At 38.9% G+C, this 21011-nt stretch overlaps 1 protein-coding gene across 5 annotated transcripts in view; it reads left to right on the top strand.

Moving 5' to 3' along the window:
• Positions 1-18107, top strand: part of MATR3 (matrin 3) — a 44448-nt gene extending 26341 nt beyond the window's left edge. For 4 of the 5 annotated variants that reach the window (XM_073356009.1, XM_073356011.1, XM_073356013.2 and 1 more), the window contains 9 exons: positions 1668-1793; positions 2444-2569; positions 3204-3374; positions 5712-5843; positions 9202-9245; positions 9339-9729; positions 13450-13843; positions 14736-14857; positions 17044-18107. In XM_073356009.1, coding sequence (XP_073212110.1) covers positions 1668-1793; positions 2444-2569; positions 3204-3374; positions 5712-5843; positions 9202-9245; positions 9339-9729; positions 13450-13843; positions 14736-14857; positions 17044-17094 — 1557 coding nt within the window. In that variant the 3' untranslated portion in view covers positions 17095-18107. The remainder of the gene's footprint in view (positions 1-1667; positions 1794-2443; positions 2570-3203; positions 3375-5711; positions 5844-9201; positions 9246-9338; positions 9730-13449; positions 13844-14735; positions 14858-17043) is intronic. The other variant, XM_073356012.1, reaches the window with a different exon arrangement.
• The last annotated feature ends 2904 nt before the right edge of the window (positions 18108-21011 follow it).

Here is a 21011-nt window from a genome sequence, read left to right on the forward strand (position 1 = left end):
GCTTCAAGCATTGCATTTGAGTGGTGTAGTCTAGAACATAAGTCAGTTTTAGGTTGAGATGCAGCGAGGGACATGGCCATCTATACATTAGAATGTTGTTCTCCTTTGTTTGAGCTTTTTTGGTCTGACTGTTTGTACATCACATAATGCTTACACAAATGCACTAATTTTTCGGGTTTTATTTTTTTTTAAATCACCATTAAAGCAGATGCAAACTGATGTAAGAAACTGAAATTGTTTCTGTGCTGCTGGTGCTGTACATCTCAATTTTCAGTGACAGTCATTACTGTTATGCTCAAAAGTTCATTTTAATTTAAAATCTCATTTGCACAGGGGATAATAATCTTGCATGTGCTTCAAGGAATGTCAAACTTACTTTTTTGGTGGAGGGGGTGCAAAATATCTTTAAAATGTATCAGGGTAGATTTATTGTTATTCAAAGTTGTATTGGATGTTGAAGCAAACATCTTAGTCCAATATACAAATCTTTTTTTAAAAAGGTAAGAATATATTTAATGTATACTCTTTTGGATTAAAATTACAAAGTCTATCAGTCATCATGTTTCACCACCTACTATGATCATTGTCACGATCCACCAAGTGAATGGGCACCACACTGTTAAATGGACCCAAACTTTCTATCCCATGTGGGTCTGGGCTGTGTCCAGACACTGTTTCTAGATCTGGCTTCTCAAGTACATTTTTAGGATGCAGGTTCCCTGTCTGGTCCCTTTCCCTGGGATAAAGGACTCCACAGTCCAGCTGCCCTAGGCCTTGAAGCTATTACTGAGACCTCCCAAGCCTCTCCAGCTGTTTTGCATGTTCTCCCAGAATTCAGCCGAGCTGTGGGGTCTCTGGTTTACAGTTTAACCCTTGGGGAACATGTGATAGTTAAAGCAAGGAATACAGGCTTTGCAGGGAACTTCTTAAACCCATGCCCTTTACTCTTTGGCACACTAGAGCTTATAAATCTAAGGCAAAACAAAAAACGCCAGAACACAATCTCGTTCTGAGTCCTCACCATTCTGGAGAGTCCCTGGGGGATGGCAAAATCCCTCCTGCCCCCAGTCCTCCACCTGTTGTCTTTTTCTGGGGATGTAATTACTCCCTCGCTTAGAGAGCATGTCACCTTTAAAGTAGTCTGTGACACCTTTGTTCTTCTGCTCAGGATTTTCCTTGCTCTGACCCCCGGTGAGATTGCTGGGGCAGAGAGTCTTTAAAAGTAAATGTTAGTAGCAGCACAGTTCTTCTATTCAATTTTGAAGGCTGTATTTCAGCTTCTCAGGCAGTCGGTTCCTGCTACAAAATAGCTGTTCCAATCCACACTGAAGGGCTACAGTGTTAAATGCAATTCATAAACCAGAAAGAAATTCATAAATTGACATTGACTTATCCCCAGATTGTCACAGTCATCATCTTGGATCAGAATAAACTTCTTCTTTGGTGTACAGAATTGACTTATGTACCCTTGGAATTCCCTGTCTTGCCCTGATGCATTTAGTTATGGCTGGAGCGAGGACATTGGTAAAATGGTTCTTATTTTCCTTGGTAATTTTAGGTCAAATTTGGGGGCTGAAATCCTTTGATAATGTCTTTGTTAGTTGACATTCTATTTCATTTCATGCTACTGGTAAACTTTACTAGTTAGTTCTTTCTGCTTTTATCAGGAAACAAGCAGAGTTGTTCACATTATGGATTTTCAAAGAGGGAAAAACTTGAGGTACCAATTGCTGCAGCTTGTTGAGCCATTTGGAATAATTACAAATCATCTGATTCTAAACAAAATTAATGAGGTAAGTTTATTTAAATCTTTTGTTGGCATAATTAGTTCTGGGTAACATTTCACTGGTATCGGTGAACACCAGACAACTTTACAGCATTTGTGAAAGTGAGCACTCTTAGTTTACAAAGCCACTTATGTTACAAATCCTTGTTAGTTATTTAGATTGAAATTTTTTGCTTGTTCTCAGACCAGATGAGTTCTTGGAATTCTCCATGTTCCCTGGAATATACTGTGTATCATCTTATCATAGGAGGGGAACACTAAGGGGAAGGAGGGTTAATGTCTTGTCTTTTTTCCCCCTTGGCACGCAGAAATCAAATACACTGAGAGTATTCTGCAACATTATATTTAACTTGTATTTAAGTTTATAACTGATTGTTTAAAGTTATATTAACACTAATTTGTCCTGAGCATATTTGGTGTACACCTAAGTAATATGCTATATACAATTTATACCTAATTGCATAAGGGTATATATCTGTGGGGCCAGTTAATGCTACTGTAAAAAGCTTTTACTTTTGCATTTCCTGACTGCACTTTTTTAAAAGTGCATCTTCTTTTGCCAGAGAGGCACTCAACAGCACAAGCTCTTAGACAAAGTATTCACTCCTAAAAGAGTATTACTGAAATAAATGCAGAAATAAATTTTTACAATTTCAGGCATTTATTGAAATGTCCACTACTGAAGATGCCCAGGCTGCAGTGGAATATTATATGACAACACCAGCTCTAGTATTTGGCAAGCCAGTAAGAGTGCACTTGTCCCATAAGTATAAAAGAATAAAGGTAAATTCAATTTTGCATTTTAAAATCTTATTTTTAATCAATATAATATATTCAGTGTTATGACATCTTAATGTTTAGTTTTTGCATTAATTTGTTTTTAGCTATGTTTACGGGTAAGATTGTCATGGATATTTTTAGTGAACGTTACAAACTGGTCATGAGCAATAAAGAAAAATTCATGTAAGCCTGTGACCTGTCCCTGACTTTTACTAAAAATATCCATGATAAATTGGGAAGGGACTGGGCAGTTGTTGGGTGGCTGGGAAGTCTGGGGCCCCCACCACCCATGGGGGCTTAGGGGACAGGGAGACCCTGGAGCTCTCCCCAGCAGCAGAGAGGAGCTGCGGGGGTCCCCCAGACCCTGCAGCAGGGGTACCTCAACTCCCTGCCCCCCGTGGAAGGCGGCAGGACCTTGCAGCTCCCAGCCACCGGGGCTGCAGTCACAGAGGTCTTCGGAGGTCACAGATTCCGTCTCTTCTGCGACCTCCATGACAAAATTGGTGCCTTATATTTCAGTTGTAATGCATATAATAAAATTAGGAACTTAATCTTTAATATCAATGTTTGTTTGTTATATAAATGTCAGATTTTATGTAGTATTTATTTTTAAGGTTTCACAAACTCTTAATTTTAGAAACCAGAGGGGAAGCCTGACCAAAAAACTGAGCCACCAAAACCAGAACCTGGTCGCGTGATTCACCTCAGTAATTTACCTCATTCAGGATATTCTGACAATGCCGTAATCAAACTAGCTGAGCCATATGGAAAAATAAAGAATTACATACTGATGAGAATGAAAAGCCAGGTAATTCACCCTAGACACTTACATAACTGAGTTGATTCATGCATAATTAAGTGGAAAGTTGAATAGATCTGCCTGCAAGAAACCAGAGATTTTCAAGATTTTAAGTTGGGAACTTGATTAAATGGATTGTGAGAGCTCCAAAGTGGATACAGTCTGAATATCTCAAAAACTAGGTTGAAGTGTTGTTTTTGAAGTAGGGAGAAATGTTCAAGGCAGAATAAAATGTTTACATTTGATCTTGAAGATTGATACCTCTATTTTGCCATCTTTTTCTTTTCTGATTCAGTATGGATATGGAAACTACTGGAGAACATGGCAAAATATAGGAGTTGTTTCCCAGTAAACACGTCTAGTAGAAGAAGAGGAACTCATAAGCATCCTAGTCCTATGAAACTATGCAGTATTGGGTACAATATTTAATTAGCTCCTATATAGGTAAAAATCTGTGGGATCATTGCATTGATTAAAAATATTATCAAAAGCCAATCATAAGCTTCTTATGGGCAGTCTAACAAATAATTACATAGCAACAATAAAAAGCCCTTCGTTTTACTCCCTCACTCCTTCTAAAGATACTGCAGTTACCCTTGGGTTTGATTTCACAAATCTGCTTGAAAATTGCATAGTAAGCATGTATGGTAGATTAGAACATTTTCTTAATTAAATGGGTGCAAGCAAGCATGAACATACATGTGTGCATGCACAGCAAATTGTGAGCAATTGCTTCAAGGTACTTATCAGCTCTGATGGTAAATGTTGTTGTCTTCACAAGCTAACTAGCTCTGGAGGGTTTTTTTAAGGCAGTTAGATGCCAAAATACATTAACACATTTCATTTTCACTGTGCAAATTTAAAGAAGTTAAAGATCCAACAGCAATGTTAGCTGCTTATTACAAATATACTTTTTTCTGTCCCTGTTTTTCTGGCTAAGTATGTAGCTTGATGTATTACTGTTTAGTTTTTTAATTTATTAAAATGTCCCATCTCAAGACACAAGCACAAAAACAAAACTGCAAAAATTTTTATATAACACCATCCACAAACAAAAGTGTAACTCAATAACATAAAAACATACTTCCATCAACAAGCAAGAGACTCTGTAAGCAGATCAGCCTTGCACCAGGGTCACCACACTGGCTTTGGGGTAAAAAAGTAAATCAAATTCCAGAGTTGAGAGTTTTCCATTGAAAGCACCTTCTGAGGAGCCCCCCAGACTTCTAAATTTAACAGCTGTTACGTTGAGTGCTTGAGCAGATTGATTGTGAAGGAGAGGTGGTTTTCTTGGATGAGTACCCAAATCAGAGGACATTTCAGTTCCCTTAAAGAGAACTTTATATTTCCAATAGCACCTTGAATTGCAGCTAGAGTTCTCTGTTGGAACACTTGTGATATAAAGATCCTTCTGCTGATACTGCTAAGTGAAGGGAAATAAGTTTGAGTCAACTTCCAGTGTAGCAGTGTGCCATGTATTACATTAATCCGCTGAGGAAGTGAAAGAACCATGGATGCCTGTCAGAAGGTCCACAGCCAAGAGAAGTCAAAAACCTTACGGGCTACTCAGTGCTCTTCTGGGGATTCAGAAGCCTCTTAAAATGTTGCAAATGTTTTGGGCAAAGTTGGGTACGCCCTCACTAATGGGGACAAGTACCAAATCTACTTTATTCTATAGTTGCTTTCCCCAGCCAGATAGAATCTGGTTTGAGCCATAACCAGATCACCCTCATCTCAGCTGCGTGTTAAAATTGCATAGATCCTACCCACTCAGAGTTTAATGCAAAAGCTATACCCTTTGTAAACTGATGACACTTGAGCCAAAACTGTCTCACTGTCTTCCCCAGCAAATTTATCCATGTTAAACAGAATAGATCCATCCACCATAGAGCTCTTGTGGGAGAGCAACTGTCTAACACTTCATTCCAGAAATTGTGAATGGAATGAGTCTTGAGTAGGCCTTTCAGCCCTTTATTTAGCTTTAGCACAGAATACGGTTATTGACTTGAGGGTGTTTCCTGCTTACGAACTATCATTTAATTAGATTTCAAAGAAGGGATACATTGACACTGTCTTTAAGATTACTTTCAGATCAGCTGGGCTCCTGCCGTCTAATTTCAGAACTTCTTTGCAGTGAAAATATTGCTTACTGCAAAGACTGAGTGCATCTGTGCACCTGGTTTGTGTTGCGAGTATAATGTAAAACTGGGTTGATACTCATTTTGAAACATCAAGTAGTGAAATCAAAGTTGTAGGATTTAGCCATATTCTAGTTTAAAGAACTTTGTGTAATAGCATTGTTACATACACTTCCTATAGTTTTTATATGTATTCTAATTTTTTTAGGCTTTCATAGAGATGGAAACCAGAGAGGATGCTTTGGCTATGGTTGAGCATTGTTCAAACAAAGCACTTTGGTTCCAGGGTAGATGTGTGAAGGTGGACTTGTCTGAAAAATACAAGAAGCTGGTATTAAGGGTACGTACTGTTTTAAAATGAAAACTCTAAGTTGAGATGTTTTGTTGGCCGGGGTGGGGGTGGGCGAGGGGGAGAGAGAAAGTAAGTAACAATAATTACAGGACACCTATCAAGTTTGTTTATATAAGAATGTAGCCATTTGTAAACTAAATGTTTCCAGTTCATCCTTTCCCTTTAAGTGTAGTAGCTGTCCGTATTCAGTGTTCTGATGTAGCACATCATGAAAATGGTGTGCTTGCATCACTGGCAAAAACAAGAAACTTGGTTCCCCTGGTAGATTGTTTCTGTATAAGAATGGCTATACTGGGTCAGACCTATGGTCCATTTAGCTTGTCTTCCAACAGTGGCCAATGCCAGATGCTTCAGAGGGAATGAACAGAGCAATTATCATGTGATCCATCCCCTGTTATCCAGTCCCAGCATCTGGCAGTCAGAGGCTTATATCCATCAATGGCTATTAGCCACTATGGCTGTTTTCCGCGTACTTATCTAATTTTTTTTTAACCCAGTTATATTTTTGGCCTTCACAACACCCTTTGGCAAATGAGTTCCACAGGTGAACTGTGCATTGTGTGAAGACTCCAAGTGACTAATTGCTACAGACAAATAAGGGATTCTGCTTGTTAAATTTCAGAGTAGCAGCAGTGTTAGTCTGTATCTGCAAAAAGAAAAGGAGTACTTGTGCATGCATCCGATGAAGTGAGCTGTAGCTCATGAAAGCTTATGCTCAAATAAATTTGTCAGCTCTAAGGTGCCACAAGTACTCCTTTTCTTTTTGCTTCTAAATGTTGTTTTTTTTTTAAAAAAGGGTAGCAGAAAATGAATTAGTTGAATATGATGTCTCGTTACTCCTTTTCATGTCAGAATCCTATTCAAAATGTCCTCTTAACTATTTTTTCCTCAAAATGGTCCTCTAACTTTAAAACTATCTACTCTTCCACCTGTTCCTTCTACTTCATTCTTGATTTCCTTCCTTTGATTTCCACAGTTGGAAGTTGTATTCATTATGTTGTGCTCTAAATATCTCTTTAGTACATAGAAGATTTTATTTGGGGCTTTTTTTGCATTTTAAGATAGAGTATTGAAACTTACATTTTATATTATGTTGGATGCAAGACTAAGGGGATTAATACTAACTGCAGGTGGCTTAATTTCTCATGAGTTTTTGTTCATGAAAAGGATATTTGTATAGATTCTTAAGTAATATAAACCAACTTTGCAGTAGCAATTCTTATTATTCCCAAAAAGAGAGGGACTCTAATTGGCTTACAAAATAGTGGCCTTTTCGGGCAGTGGAGTGCTTAGATAGAATTCAAATGTGTGTGGGTGTTCTTTTTTTTAACTAAGACTTTCTCCATCCGATTATAATTCTTAATATAGGAATATAAGAACTAGCACAAATCTTGATCTGAACCTTTAAATCTTGGGCTGATTGTGATAACTACCTTGCATACTCTTAGCAGGTTTTCTTTTTCTACCTGACTCCTTGCTAATTCTGTAGTACAAACTCAGCAGACCTTGCAGTCTCTATTGAAAGAGCCTCCCCCATGAGTCCTGGGCACACCTGATCCAAAGAGTGAAAGATCTGAATAAAGGAGTGGGTGGCTGACACAACAGAAATGCAAAATTCTGCAGTGGGTAGTTTCAGCATTGGTAGTGGGCCTGGGAGGACATGTATAGACTTGCAGAAAAAAGGGTTGGTGAGTAGGTTTGGTTAAAGTCCACTTTTCAAGGACTGTTACTAGAAGCTTTAATACACAGGATTCTGTAAAACATATAGCAGCAAAGTCATCTAAGAAATTTGAATTGTGAAGTTCAAAAAATGACCCATATATAATATTTGGCCATGACCCATTAATTTTATAGGACAAAGCCATTGTAGTGATTAACACTTCATCTCTATAATCAATTCAGTTTGACATTTGGGTCAAGTGTTCGGTAACAGTTTTTTTGTTAAATTTGGAATTTGGTTATTTTTCCAAAACTCTTATACAGGAAGCACTGACAAATTTCTGAACATTTACATGACTAATATACGTTTAAATGTTGTCCTGGAAGTGCACCTATTCAAGAACACATTTGTATGCACTGAGCTTTTTTCAGTAAATGTAATTTAAGGCTGCAATGTGTAATTTAAAAAAAAATTCACATTAATTCCTAAAAGTTCTTAAAGTCTGCTCTGAATAGAGGATAGGATTAAATGAAACTCGTTCATCTAAATACCTTATTGGAGCTGTAAAAATCAGCTTGACAAGGCTTTTCCCCTTAATTTCTCTGATTGCATATCCTGCCTCTCTGTTTTGCAGATAGGGTACATGAAGAAGCGCCAAATCTTTCTTTCCATTATATTGCATGTGTGTATTTTGTGGGTGGAGGGAAGAATATAAACAGCTACTGGCTATACATGTGCAAGGGCTAATGCAGAGTTTTGAGGCACTGGATGGCAAGGATCAAGCTGTTCATAACTGAGCACTTCAAAATGAATAATTTGTGTAAAATCTGACTAATAGAGATGGTGGCTTTGTTTATCCGCCCTGCACTGCACTTCCTGCGGTGTAATGGATTGTGCCAAGTTCATATAGGTAACCAATACAATAACAGATTTCCAGTGTTAATACCACATTCAAGTGTCAGTTTATAATTCTGGACTTCTACCTGCAGCTTTTAAAAGGAAAGACTTGATTGCACAGAAAGGCAGTTTTGAAAAAATAAGTTTTGGTATGTCTACACTGCAAAAAAAAAAAACAACCAAAACAAAAAACCTCAGCCTCAACAGCGAGTCTGAGCATTACTGAGTTGAGTTCGCAGGACTCGTGCTACAAGGCTGTACACAGCAGTGTAGATGTTCCTGCTTGGGCTCTGAGACCCTCCCACTCACCATTTCAGAGCCTAAGTAGGAACTGCTATTTTTAGCTCCATAGCACAAGCCTAAGTCAGCTGACCCAGGCTCTGAAACTCACTGCCGTGGTTTTGGTTTTGGTTTGTTCGTTTTGGTTTGGTTTGTTGCAGTGCAGACGTATCCTTTAAAAGAAGGGGAAGAAAATAGACCAAAGGTGTGGACAGTGGGGAGGGAATGTTGCTCCTAAAAGGAAAGTAATGTTGCAGTTCTTAAGCCTTTAAGCCATCTGTTTGGCAACTATTAGGACTACTTAATTAATATAACAGCACCTCTGGTGCTAGGGAGAGCCACCACTGGAGTGTTCTCCAGAATGTCTTGAAGAAAGGTGAAGACATCGAACATGGCCAGTGGAATTGAGCAGCCAAGGTGCAATTCATGCTCTGAATGAATCCTGTAACAACTGTGTGTTAATACATAATATACCTGCTATACCTTATGAAAGCTTTTTTTATTTTTTAGATTCCCAACAAAGGAGTTGAACTATTGAAAAAAGATAAAGCTAGGTAATGTTGTCTTTAAATATAATTTATTAAAAATCCTGAATTGAAATAGTTAAACTAAAACATAATGAAGATAAATGTTTTTCTCCCCTACAGAAAGAGAACGTATTCTCCAGATAGTAAAGACTCTCCAAGTGATAAAAAATCTAAGACTGATGGAACTCAGAAAACTGAAAGCGGCAGTGCTGAAGATAAAGATAAAGAGGAGAAACAGGATGATGATGCTGAGAAATCAGCTGCAAAAGGCAGTGAACAGGCAGACCAAGAGGAACCTAGTTTACTTCTTGAATCTGAAGATGAGCTGCTAGTAGATGAGGAAGAAGCAGCAGCATTGCTAGAAAGTGGCAGCTCAGCAGGAGATGATGCTGATGTTGCTAATTTAGGTGATGTGGCTGCTGAAGAAAAAAAGGATACAGCAGATGACACTACCACAAAAACTGAAGGAAATGTTGGCGTGCCCCCAGCAGCAAAGAAAAAACTTAAAAAGGTAATCCGACGGCATGGTGTATGGATAGGGAGCAACCTTATCTGTTTAATTTGTGCTCCTCCACATAGTTCCAATTCTTTTGTGCAGGACTTTAAAACAAACACCCACTCCTACTTTTCTGGAAAGAAACAATTTGTGTTTGGCTTTTCTGTGAAGAAAATACAGTACCTCAAAGAATGTGATGCTGATTTGAGATCAGGTATTCAAAGTAGGGTGGATAAAAATTTTTTAAAAAATTCTTATTTTAATACATTTTTCTTTTAAATCCATTTGGCATGATAACCTATATTAAGTTGTAAACATAGTATAATTAGAACTACAATTTTGTCTTGGGAAGGGTCACAGAAATTTTGAATTTGAATAAGGTCTGTGAAACTGAACAGCACTGCGACCTGGTATACAGGGTAGCAGTTCCAGTCAGGTTTGGCCCATCCGCCTCTCCATCTCCATTCACAGAAGAGTGGACAGGCCAAACCTGAGTGGTGCTGCAGCCACAGGTGCCAGGTTGCAGCAACCCAGAGTGAGGAGCGGGGCCAGCCCTGTGGGACAAGAGCAACCACTGGAGAGGGTGTGCGACGCAGGCTCGCCCTCCAAACCTGCCCACCTCTCCAGGTCTCATCTTTCAAAATTCCTTGACCTTTCTGTGACTTGTCTTCTCTCTTTCCCTCCCTCCCCACACCCCCATCTATACTATGACATTTACTAAAAAATTCCATGCCAGAATCGTAGCCTTAAATATAACCTATTAAAATAATATTATATAAAATTCCAAGCAGGCCATGTTTGCTGCCAAACTTTCAAAGTCAAACCACTGAACTGGTAGGAGTCACTGGCTAAGTGTTGGAACTAGAGTTTGAAGAGCTAAAACCAGTTTTTAAAAGTAGTAAACTCTTCTGCAGGTGCAGAGAGAATATTTTCTTCATTTCAGTTAAATGACTAGTTCAGTCAGAGTTGAGAAACAAGACTGAGAGTTGTAAAAGCAGGAAAGCTTGTTTTCCCATTTCCAATCTATGGAGAGAAAGAGAGATGTGAGGCTGAGATCTAGTCCTAAAAACTTGCAGGACATGGTGATTAGAAGCAATCCGTTTATCTCACTAACTATATAATACTACTTTTGTTTAGTAGATCAGTTAGTTTTAAATGTGCTTTGATTTTTTTCCTTGTTTCCAGTACAGTTAAGGCACTTTTATTTAACTAATAAACAAAAAATTTAATTGTTTTTGTGCAATTTTAATTGAAATATAGCTTGACAAAATCCCAAGTAAAATGAATCATCTAGTTCTATGGGGTTCTTGGGAGGTGGATGGGCGCAGGCCCACCCGTGGCTAAAGGACCCTTCCGCAGCCTGTGGGAAGGATCCACTGAGCCCGGGACTCAAATAATTATGGGGGACAACAGAAAAAAATAACACTGATAGCTGTGAAGGTGAAAGCGTCAAAAAAGGGAACCTGAAGGGGACACCGAGCAGAGAACCGCAGACAGCTCCCACTTCTTCTCGAAGGTGTCAAGGGAGCCAGCAGATGCTGCCCAGAGGAACTTTGCCTGGATGCGTGAACGGAGGGTGGATCAGAAATAGGCCTCACAGTCACAGAGAACCCCCTCAGCCAACATCCTCTCCCTGGTGGTGTAGATGGCCACTTTGGCCATTGCTAGGAGGAGGTTGACGAGGAGGCTCCACGACTTTGTGGTGCCATGGATAGGGTGTGCATATATGAGAAGGTGGGGGGAGAAATGCAGCCAGAAACATAACAGTAAGTCTAGGAGGAGCCAGAAAAGGGGCTGCAACCTGGCACACTCAAGGTAAACCTGTGCCAGGATCTCCCTCAGGCCGCAAAAGGGACAGGCATTGGGGATGGGGATGAACTGCGCTAGGTAAATGCCCATGCTCACGGCTCCGTGAAGGAGCCGCCAACCAAAATACCTGGCGGGCTGTGGGACTAAGGTGGGCTAGCCTATATCCCACCTTAGTCCCACAGCCCGCCAGGTATATTGGTTGGTGGCTCCTTCACGGAGCAATAGGTTCCACCACTTAGTATTGGGGCACAAGGATGAGGAAATGGAGAGTATGGAGCCATGAGCATGTACAGGTGTGCCTGTGGCGCAGTTCAAAAGCGAACCGGCTACAGGTCGTGCAGCCGGCTCACGGTGGGTGGGTGGGACGGCCGGGCAGAGGCTCATGAGGCAAGGGCCCTATAAAGAGATCCAGAGGGCCTGGGGTGTAGGGTGGGTGGGGAGCACCCTGCTACAGGACCCACTCAAGGTAAACCTGAGAGATGGACGACAAGGCTGCCGTAACCTCCTGAAGTACATGCTCAGGAGTTAAAAGGGTGGAGAGCACCATGCGCTGAATGAGCGCAAAGGGGACCCACCCAGTCTCCCTGGTCGTTATCTAGGAGGTCTCAGATCCTGGTGACTCCTGCCAGGACCAACCTCTGGTGCACCGATAGGGACTCCACCACCTGCACATACTAATCATCTAGTAAATAGGAAACGCGTCAGTTACCATTTTCTAACAAAAAAAAAATAAAAATTAAGAATCTGAATAAATGTGTTAAGCTATATAATTGCTTAAGTAACTGTTTATAGATATAGCGTAGCTTCCTGGTTAGCAGAAAGTTCCAAATTATACCAACCAATGAGAAACAACCTTTCTTCAGGAAAATAACTAAAATACAAAACATGACTAAAATTGATTTGCATCAAGATTTCTTGCTTATCAGTTTAAATCATTATTAAAATCGCTTAAATTTAAAACTGTCCACCCTGATTTAGAGAACACTGTTTATCCTTTATTCGAACATGCTGTAACTTTTGGTTTCCCCACCTCATTTGCGTGGTGGCTTTCTGTGCCCCTGTTGACTGCTATCAGTATCTCAGTGGTACATTTTAGGAGATTGCTTCAACTCAGTGCTCCAGCATAGGAACAATTTTCTCTCCAGCTGCTTCATGAGTTTAGAAGGTTGTCTGTCTGCCCTTCGAGGGCAGACTTTAGTGACCATGCTAAAAATAAGGTTTATTAAGAATAGTGTGTTGGATATAAACAAAAGAAATAGTATGTATAACCTAGCTAGCTTGTAGCTTCAGTAAAAAGCTAGGTAGGTACATCTTGGATTATTTATAGTAAGGTAAGCCTTGCATTTCTAATCAGCACTTTATTCATTTCTCCCCTCAGACCTTTTCAGGTTTTTTAATTTGTACCTTCAGGTACCCTTGAAATTTAGGATCCAGTGGGAATGTCTTCCAGATTGTAAATATCTTTAAATTACTTTGTTGCAGAGAAACAAAAGATAAAATTTATTTTTTTTAAATTACCATTCTAAAATTGCAACTGTTTTTAATCTGAATAATTTATAAATTACTGCAGTGAAGGAATCAATGTAATCCAGTGAAGCAAGTGCAAAAAGCTGAAAACTAAAGGCCAGGTGGAAACCTGGCAAAATAAAATATTTTTCAAATGGAGGCTAAAATACTTCAAAATAAAATAAGTATTCTACAAATCAAGCAAAAAATAAGCAATTTGATATACCCATTCATGTGATTTGAACAGTGTTTCTGAAGAATATAGGTAGCTTTGGGGGCAGGAAATACAGGGTTCTTCCAAAAAAAAAAAAAAGTTAAAAGGTTTTTTTTTTCTTTTGTAACTTAAAAAATAAGAGAAATTATACTTTTATGCATGTAAATTAACAGTTGTAGACATGAAAAACCTTTGTCTCTCAACAGCGATATGTGGGTGGCTTCCCCCAGAGCATGGAAGGTTTTGTCACTCTAGATGAGGTTGGTGATGAAGAAGACTCAGATCATCAGAAACTGCGTAAATCGGGGATGGCAGTTAAATCTGCTGGGAAAAATGATGATAGTTTGGCTGAAATTAAGGTAGACAAGATGGAGGAACCAGAGCAGGAAAATGAGACCTTGGAAAATGGAACCAAAACTGAGGAGAATATGAAGATAGAAACTGTTGAAGTTTCTGACAACACAGCAACCCAGGATACGGAGAAAAATACAAATGAAAATACAGATGCACAGGATGAACAGGAAACAAAAAGCATCCAGGAGAAATCTGTTGTTCCAGACGAATATAGAATTGGACCGTATCAGCCAAATGTTCCTGTTGGTAAGAATTTTCCCATCTCTTTTCAAATGCTGCTTTTTGGGGGGGGGCTTTATGGTAACATTTTCATTTAATTAACTTTATTTTTTGCAGTGCACACTGGCTCTTAGGTCTGGTCTACACTATAGGCCTATTTCTGTATAACCGTATCGCTCAGGGGTGTAGTTATACCGGCCTAACCCCCAGTGTAGACAGCACTGTGTCAGCAGGTGAGCTGCTCTCACCGACATAGCTACCTCCTCTTCGGGGAGGTGGATTAACTACACCAATGGGAGAACTCTCTCCTTTCGGCATAAAGCATCATTAAAGCGCTACAGCAGTGCAGCTGCATTTTAAGTGTAGATTTGCCAGTAGACATTGAAGTAAGGTCAAAGATTGCCATTTCATTTTAGAACTTCACACTCTCTTTCTATGATCATCTCTGGTCCCTTTTACTCTTCCCATGCAGTCTTTGACAATGGCTTCTCTCCAGCCTGGAATTATGATGAAAGAGACCTATTATGACAGCACAAAATATCTTTCAGAAGTGATGAGTTACTTTAGATTGATATATGAAATCATGTATTTGTCATCATGACATGGGTAATGTGCAGTAGATATACTAGTATTGAAATTAACGCTATGTATTGTAACTAAAACCATTGCATACCTTTCTGAAAAGGGAACCAATAGAACTGCCATGTTTTAATCCAAAAACATGCTAAAGGCAAGTGTGTACATATTTAATTACAGATTCTGGTTTGAACAAATAAAAACAAGGATATTTAAAGTAAAGCAGCTGTTCAGTGCAAATTGAGTTGTTACTGTAAGATTCACTTAGTGAGCAGTGTATTTGAGGTTTTAAAAATTACTCTAATTCATTCTATTAGTTACTTTATGGTCTTTACTTCTCTAGGTGTGAATTATGTGGTACCCAAAACAGGGTTTTATTGCAAACTGTGTTCCTTGTTTTACACAAATGAAGATGTTGCAAAAAAGACCCATTGCAGCAGCCTTCCACATTATCAAAAGTTGAAGGTAAGGTAAAACTGTCCATTTTAAGTGAAGTGATTCTTTGTTGGGAAGGAGTAAGGAATAGATTTGTTGGGGCTTCATTAAAAGGAAAAAACAAATTCATCCAGTTAGAACACTGGATTATCCAAACATGCTTAAGAGCTGTTGCTTCATATCACAGTAATTTTAGTTGTTTTAAATTAATCCTCTCCAGGGTTGCCTCTGTTCAAATTTGAATGCGTAATGAACAAGTCAAATATGGGACCCTATGATTCTCTATGAATTGAGAATATATAGGACTTTTTGATTGCAGTAGAGGTAAGCTTTAGAATAGTTTTGAAGAAGGAATAAAAGGTGACTGAATCTTGTCCCTACAGTTCCTTTGAGGGTGGCTTACGACCAAAAACTGCAAGAGCAAAGCTAGAGGGGTTTTTTTGGTTGGTTTTTTTTAAATAGTGCTCTGAACCCCATGCATATTTTGAAGTTGATATATCTAACTTTTGATTTTATGGGCATGTATTAGAGTTCCTGACTGAGTGAAATGTTGTGCAATAACACATGTGTTTATGCTGTCATTAGTGCTGCTTGTGTACTATGAGCTGCTCTTTGACATTGTACACTTTGTGTGTCGGGGGGAGGATGGGGTGCTCCTAACACAATAAGTAATTACCACCATTATTAAAACACAGTAAGTCTTCACATTAATTATTCCAAGCTTCTGCATTTAGTTGATTTCACTTCAGTTCATTGCCAAGCTGTATATAAGTTCCTTCTGTCCTATAGGAAGGAAGCAGGCACATGTCTGAGAGTTACCAGTGGAGGGGATGCATCTATGGGAGTGGGAATGCCTCAAACTAGCCCAGGAACTGAAAGGGGGCAAGTGGTAGAGAGAACACAAGGGCAACTAGATTGTGAGCTTGTCTTCCTGTATAGTGCAGCTGTGCCACTACAGTGCTGCTATACATGAAGATGCTTCTACACTGGCAGGAGAGAGTCTCCTGTTGGCATAGTTAATCTACCTCCCCAAAAAGTGGTAGCTGTGTTGGCGGGAGAAGGTCTTGCATTGACCTAGCACTGTCTACTTTGGGAGGGGTTTAAGTTGGTATAACTACATTGCTTGGGGTCTGTAGTATAGACCTGGCCTTTATCATGAAGCCTCTGCAAAGGAGGAATAGCCACAGCATCAGCAAGGAGGGAGTAGATGAGAGAATCCAGGGAGCAATCCAAATCTTAGGGTAGAAAACCACCTCATCCATAGCTTTGTGCAGTTAAGTACATAATGATGGGACACTGAAGTATTGATACTTGTATAAGAGAAAAACAAATCCAGTGACTTGTTGAATAGTCTTATCAGAATTTTATCTCTCTAATTTTACAGGTAAAATTAACCATTTAATTTGCTTTCTCTGCCACACACAGCCAGTAACCTTTAGCTTCATTTGAGCTTGATTATTTCTAAATGATAAAGTATTGAAAAGAAAGCAACACTTGCATAAGTATAATGCCCCCTCTCTATCTTGGATCATACATCTAGTTTCATTATCTTCATAATGGCAAAGGTGGATAAAGATGATAAAACTTGACAGTGATATAGTGCTTTGCTTGTTCAAAGTGCTCCACAAAGCACTAATTCTCACAGCAACCCCTGTGAGGTAGGTAAATATGTATTCTCCCCATTTTACAGATGGGTAAATTGAGACACAGGATAAGTGACTGCCAAGGTCATATGTGAATCAGTGTCAGAACAGGGGATGGAAACCATTTTTTCTGACTCCAGTTCTCTGCTGTCGCAGATTAGACTGACTCTCAAGTACAGTAGATATCTGTGCATGGACTGGGTAAATGTTCATGAAGACTCTGATGTATGACACAGGTAGAAAGTAAATTTTACTTGTTGATTTGTTCAGAGCTTCAGGCGGCTGGAAAATGCAGTACTTTTAAAGGAGCTCTAGCAGTTTTCATTTCAGTGGATCAGTTATGTATCTGGTACACTAGAAGAGCACCAGGCATATTTTGCCCAGTGCCAGGCTTATTTGGCAGTTGCGTAGTTAATAAATTGTATGACATATTAGTATGTCATACATTTAAGTTCACAAATCTGACAACCTTTAAAATGGTTTTATACTTAGAATTATGGTCTTATTTAGTTCATTTAATTAATCCCTAATCAGGTTGGCTTTGTTGTAATTCATTCTTTTTTGTTGTTACAGAAAATTCTGGATAAAATGGCAGAAGATCATAGACAAAAGAAAGAGGCTTAAGTGCAAAAAAACTTGATTCAAGGAAAGTGGTTTTGTTTTTAATGTTAACCTTTTTTAAATGCAGTACAAATAGTAGATGGAAAATACTATACTCTTTTGTTTTAGTGAAATACAGTAGGCGTATAGCTCTGTTCATGTGTTAAATGTTATAACATAAATGAAGCTAATAGAAATTTTTTGTTCATGGAAAATATGGGAATGGCAACAGAAGAAAGTTTTCTTTCAATTGATATTTCAAGCTACTATAGAAACTATTGCACCACTATGAAAGCTCATGTACAAAAAGCAAACTTTATATAAACCTACTGTTTTCCGGCTTCGAAGTTATCCTTCAATTTTGATTCCATTCTTCAATAAAAAATAAAACGTGGTATTGTATTTTTATTGCTTTCATCTAGAACATTCCAGATTTCATTCTGAGCCTAGCATATATTTAATTTGGAGTGTGAGATTGTCGTTGCATTTCACTGTGGAAAGTCTTTAAATGTAAAGGTTGCATTTTTAAAATGTTGGATGCAGTTTCTTTTAATGTCATTGCTGTTATCTAGATAATAAGAAAATTAGTAAGTAGTCAGCTTAAAAATTTTGTGATTCTTTTCTAAGTTCTTGATAGGTTTTTTCCCCTGTTCTATTATTCAGCGTACTTTTTAGTGAAATGTAAAGTCCTATTCTTCTCTGACCAGTATTATTTTCTTGACCTCTTACTGCTTGCTACTTGAATCCTGTAGCTGTCATACATCTCTGATATAAGCAAAAGCAGCATTTGAGTCCTGAAATGTAAAAAAATAAGTATCTTTATATTCTTCATATGTAATTTTTCATACCTGCATTTTAAAACTGGTTTGATCAAATTCCTAGAACTGTGCTATTAATGTACCTGCACATGTGACATGTGATCAGGAATTTGCATGTATAATCTGTGTTTATCTGTAGTCTTTCTGATTATATACTGCTTATTTGTGGGTTCAGGTTACTAAAGTGATTTACCAATAAACAAACCTAGGCAACAGTAATTTGTTTTTGTTTGGCATGTTAAGCAATGTGTTTACTGCAGTTGAGACCAGTGTGTTCATGGTATCTGATTAACTCATAACCTTTAGTGAATGTTTTTAATTTTGCTTGTTTAACAGTTTGTGTGATTTAGTAGCTCATTATGCTACCCCCCTTCCTAATGCACGCACACTGCACCGCAATGAATTAAAATGCCACTTAATGAAATGGTTCTAGGCGCTTCTGCGAGTGAATTTATTATTCCTCTTGGAAGTAATACATTTGCATTAATGCTAAGATTCAAACTCCTTTAGATTTTCATGAATGAAGATCATTAAGAATGGCTGAAATGTAAAGAGTAACTCTTTGGACTTTTTTGTCCCTTGGCATTGGGTGCAACTTGTTTTCTGAGAGAATTATGATGTTTGGGTAAAGTGAGAATTTGAATTGATACTGTATGCAGCTTTCTGAACATCAGCAAGATATGAGGGTGAAATGCTGCTTGGCTTTGGGTGCACAAATCTTCATTAAATAGCACAGCCTAAAATGCTGTCAAAACAAAATTAAATTGTAATTTGCAATAATTCATTTTTCCATATTTCCTTTTCAGTAAGCAAGCTGTTGTGACATTCTTTGCTTTGCACTTAGTCTTTTTAATTAAATAGTTAATTGCTGATTGTTAAATGGATAAACATAGAGTAAAATACAACTATATACAATACACTTTGAACACCAATTCTGCCAGTAGGCCGTACCCTTAAAAAGAGAAGAGTAAGTCCCTGAATAAGACTTGCTATATAAATCCTATAATAGTTGCATTGATTTAGTTAATATAGACGCTATCCTGCCATTAGTGCAAAAGGCAACAGATGAATGGGAGATGGTTCCAGGAGTGCATTAATTGACAAGTTGGAGGATGTAATGGATTTGACTTTTCCCACACACTGGCTGCCAAAAATAAGTTTAATCTGTTTCTTAATAGATTTTGGAGGGGGTGTGGAGAAAGTTGCCTTTGGGGGAGGAGAGACCTGGTTCCTAACAGCATATATAGTTGACTGATCCATTTAAATGCTCCCAAAGCTGTTTAAAAAAACAAAACAAAACCCCCTTCAGTTTAGCCATTTAGGCATCTTATAGCAGCCCTCCTAAATACCAGACAGTTTAGTGATTTAATATCCACTGTTCTCTCAATGAAGTGGTAAATATAGAAGGTGTATTATTACAGTAGGGATTAAACAAGTAATATATTGAATGGTCTACAGGTGTTGAGCATAAAGGAATCTTTAGAGAATTAAAGACCACAGTGTTGTCTTAAGGTGACATAGTCCAGAGATCAGCTATTCTAGAAATGCTGTACACTGTGACCCAGATTTCAAGGGTATTTAGGCACCTAAAGATTCAGAGAAGCATCTAATCTGTCTAGGTGTTTTTGAAAATCCAATGAGGTGCTCTCTGAATCATTAGGTGCCTAAAGATATTTGAAAATTCAGCCCTATGTCCTTTATAGCTGCCTTACCTACCTTATACACCTGTTCCTCCTTTGGAGGATATAGTACAGAATTTTTGAAAATAACTGTTACTAACTACTGATAACTCAAACCTACTCCAATCATTGATAAGGGCAGCACCTTCTACCTACACTGAGTTCGAGTGGATGCATGCATTGTATGGTTTCTTAATAATCAATATAGTAGTATAAAAAAGGAAGCAAATTGTCCATCTGACAACCCCTTCCCTCAAAATAATCCAATCCTGGGGACATATATCAAGAACATTCTCATATTGCAATGTACAGACATATGCCAGGTGTCTTGGGGATTTTTACGTAACTATCACCTTGATTTGCTCCCAAAGGCAAATTCGGAGCCAACAGAGCATTGTGGGAACGATTTTTCAGATCAGACTGTGATGCATAAATTAGGTGCCTGCTACTATCTGCATATTCTGACTAGACTTCAAGAGTAACTCTAATTAGAGCACATTGCATCAATCTAGACGAGAGGTGACAAAGGCATAGCTAAACCTGAGATCTGCTAGATAAGCCAGAAAATGTTAAGATAACCAGACAGGCATTTTTTCAGATCTTCTGTCAGTCAGGAAGCCTGGAGTAGTGATGGATTCATTAAAATCCAGCTAGGCCTTGGGAGGGTGAAGGTAGAATAAAACTGGGTTTGAGGATAAGGCATAGAACTGAGTACTGTAGTTGTATCAGCTGTACTACAGCCCCAAATGTCTCACCTGGGTGTTGCAAATACACCTTAATCAAGGGTGAGGGGATGGAAACCTGTGGCAGCAGTACAGTGAGCTTTTAGTCAGGAATGAGCTATGGCTCATCATGCCCCTAGAAGCCTTCTCTACTAGTAGGAAGGTGACCTCACCCTTGGGTGACCTCACCCTTGCCAGGTCCTGCAGAGCAGTCATCAACAGCTCATGCTAGTAAAGACTGTGCTAATAAAATAGTATGAATCCTTGATCTATGTCCATTGCCAGAGGAGATGCTTACCTTTCCCTCCCCTTCCCCCCAAAAAGCCCCCTCCAGGACACACCTAATTCTAAAACTAAACTTCTCTGGGAAACTGGAACAATTGAGGTATAACTGGGGTTAGTTACCCAGCATGGCCTTAGCCATCAACAATCAAAAAGGTGGGTCAAGGGGGCAAAGTGGGGAGACTGGCAGCCTCTGCTTCCATTTGAAGCAACTTCCCCTTCCCTACAAAAGGTGTCAGCCACATGGAACTCCTGCCATTCAAACAGCAGCAACCAATGGTTTCCACAGGAATTGAAATTGGGGGGGTGCTCGAATTTGCAGGGGGCAGGGGGCAGGGCCGAAGAGGGTTGAGACTGTGAGGGTGAATGGTGCCATACAGCCCACCTAGTAAAAACTGAAATGTTTCATGACCATTTTATGAGATTTAACTCATGTTTTA

Source organism: Lepidochelys kempii, chromosome 8, assembly GCF_965140285.1.
Source record: "Lepidochelys kempii isolate rLepKem1 chromosome 8, rLepKem1.hap1, whole genome shotgun sequence".
NCBI classification, from domain to species: domain Eukaryota; kingdom Metazoa; phylum Chordata; order Testudines; family Cheloniidae; genus Lepidochelys; species Lepidochelys kempii.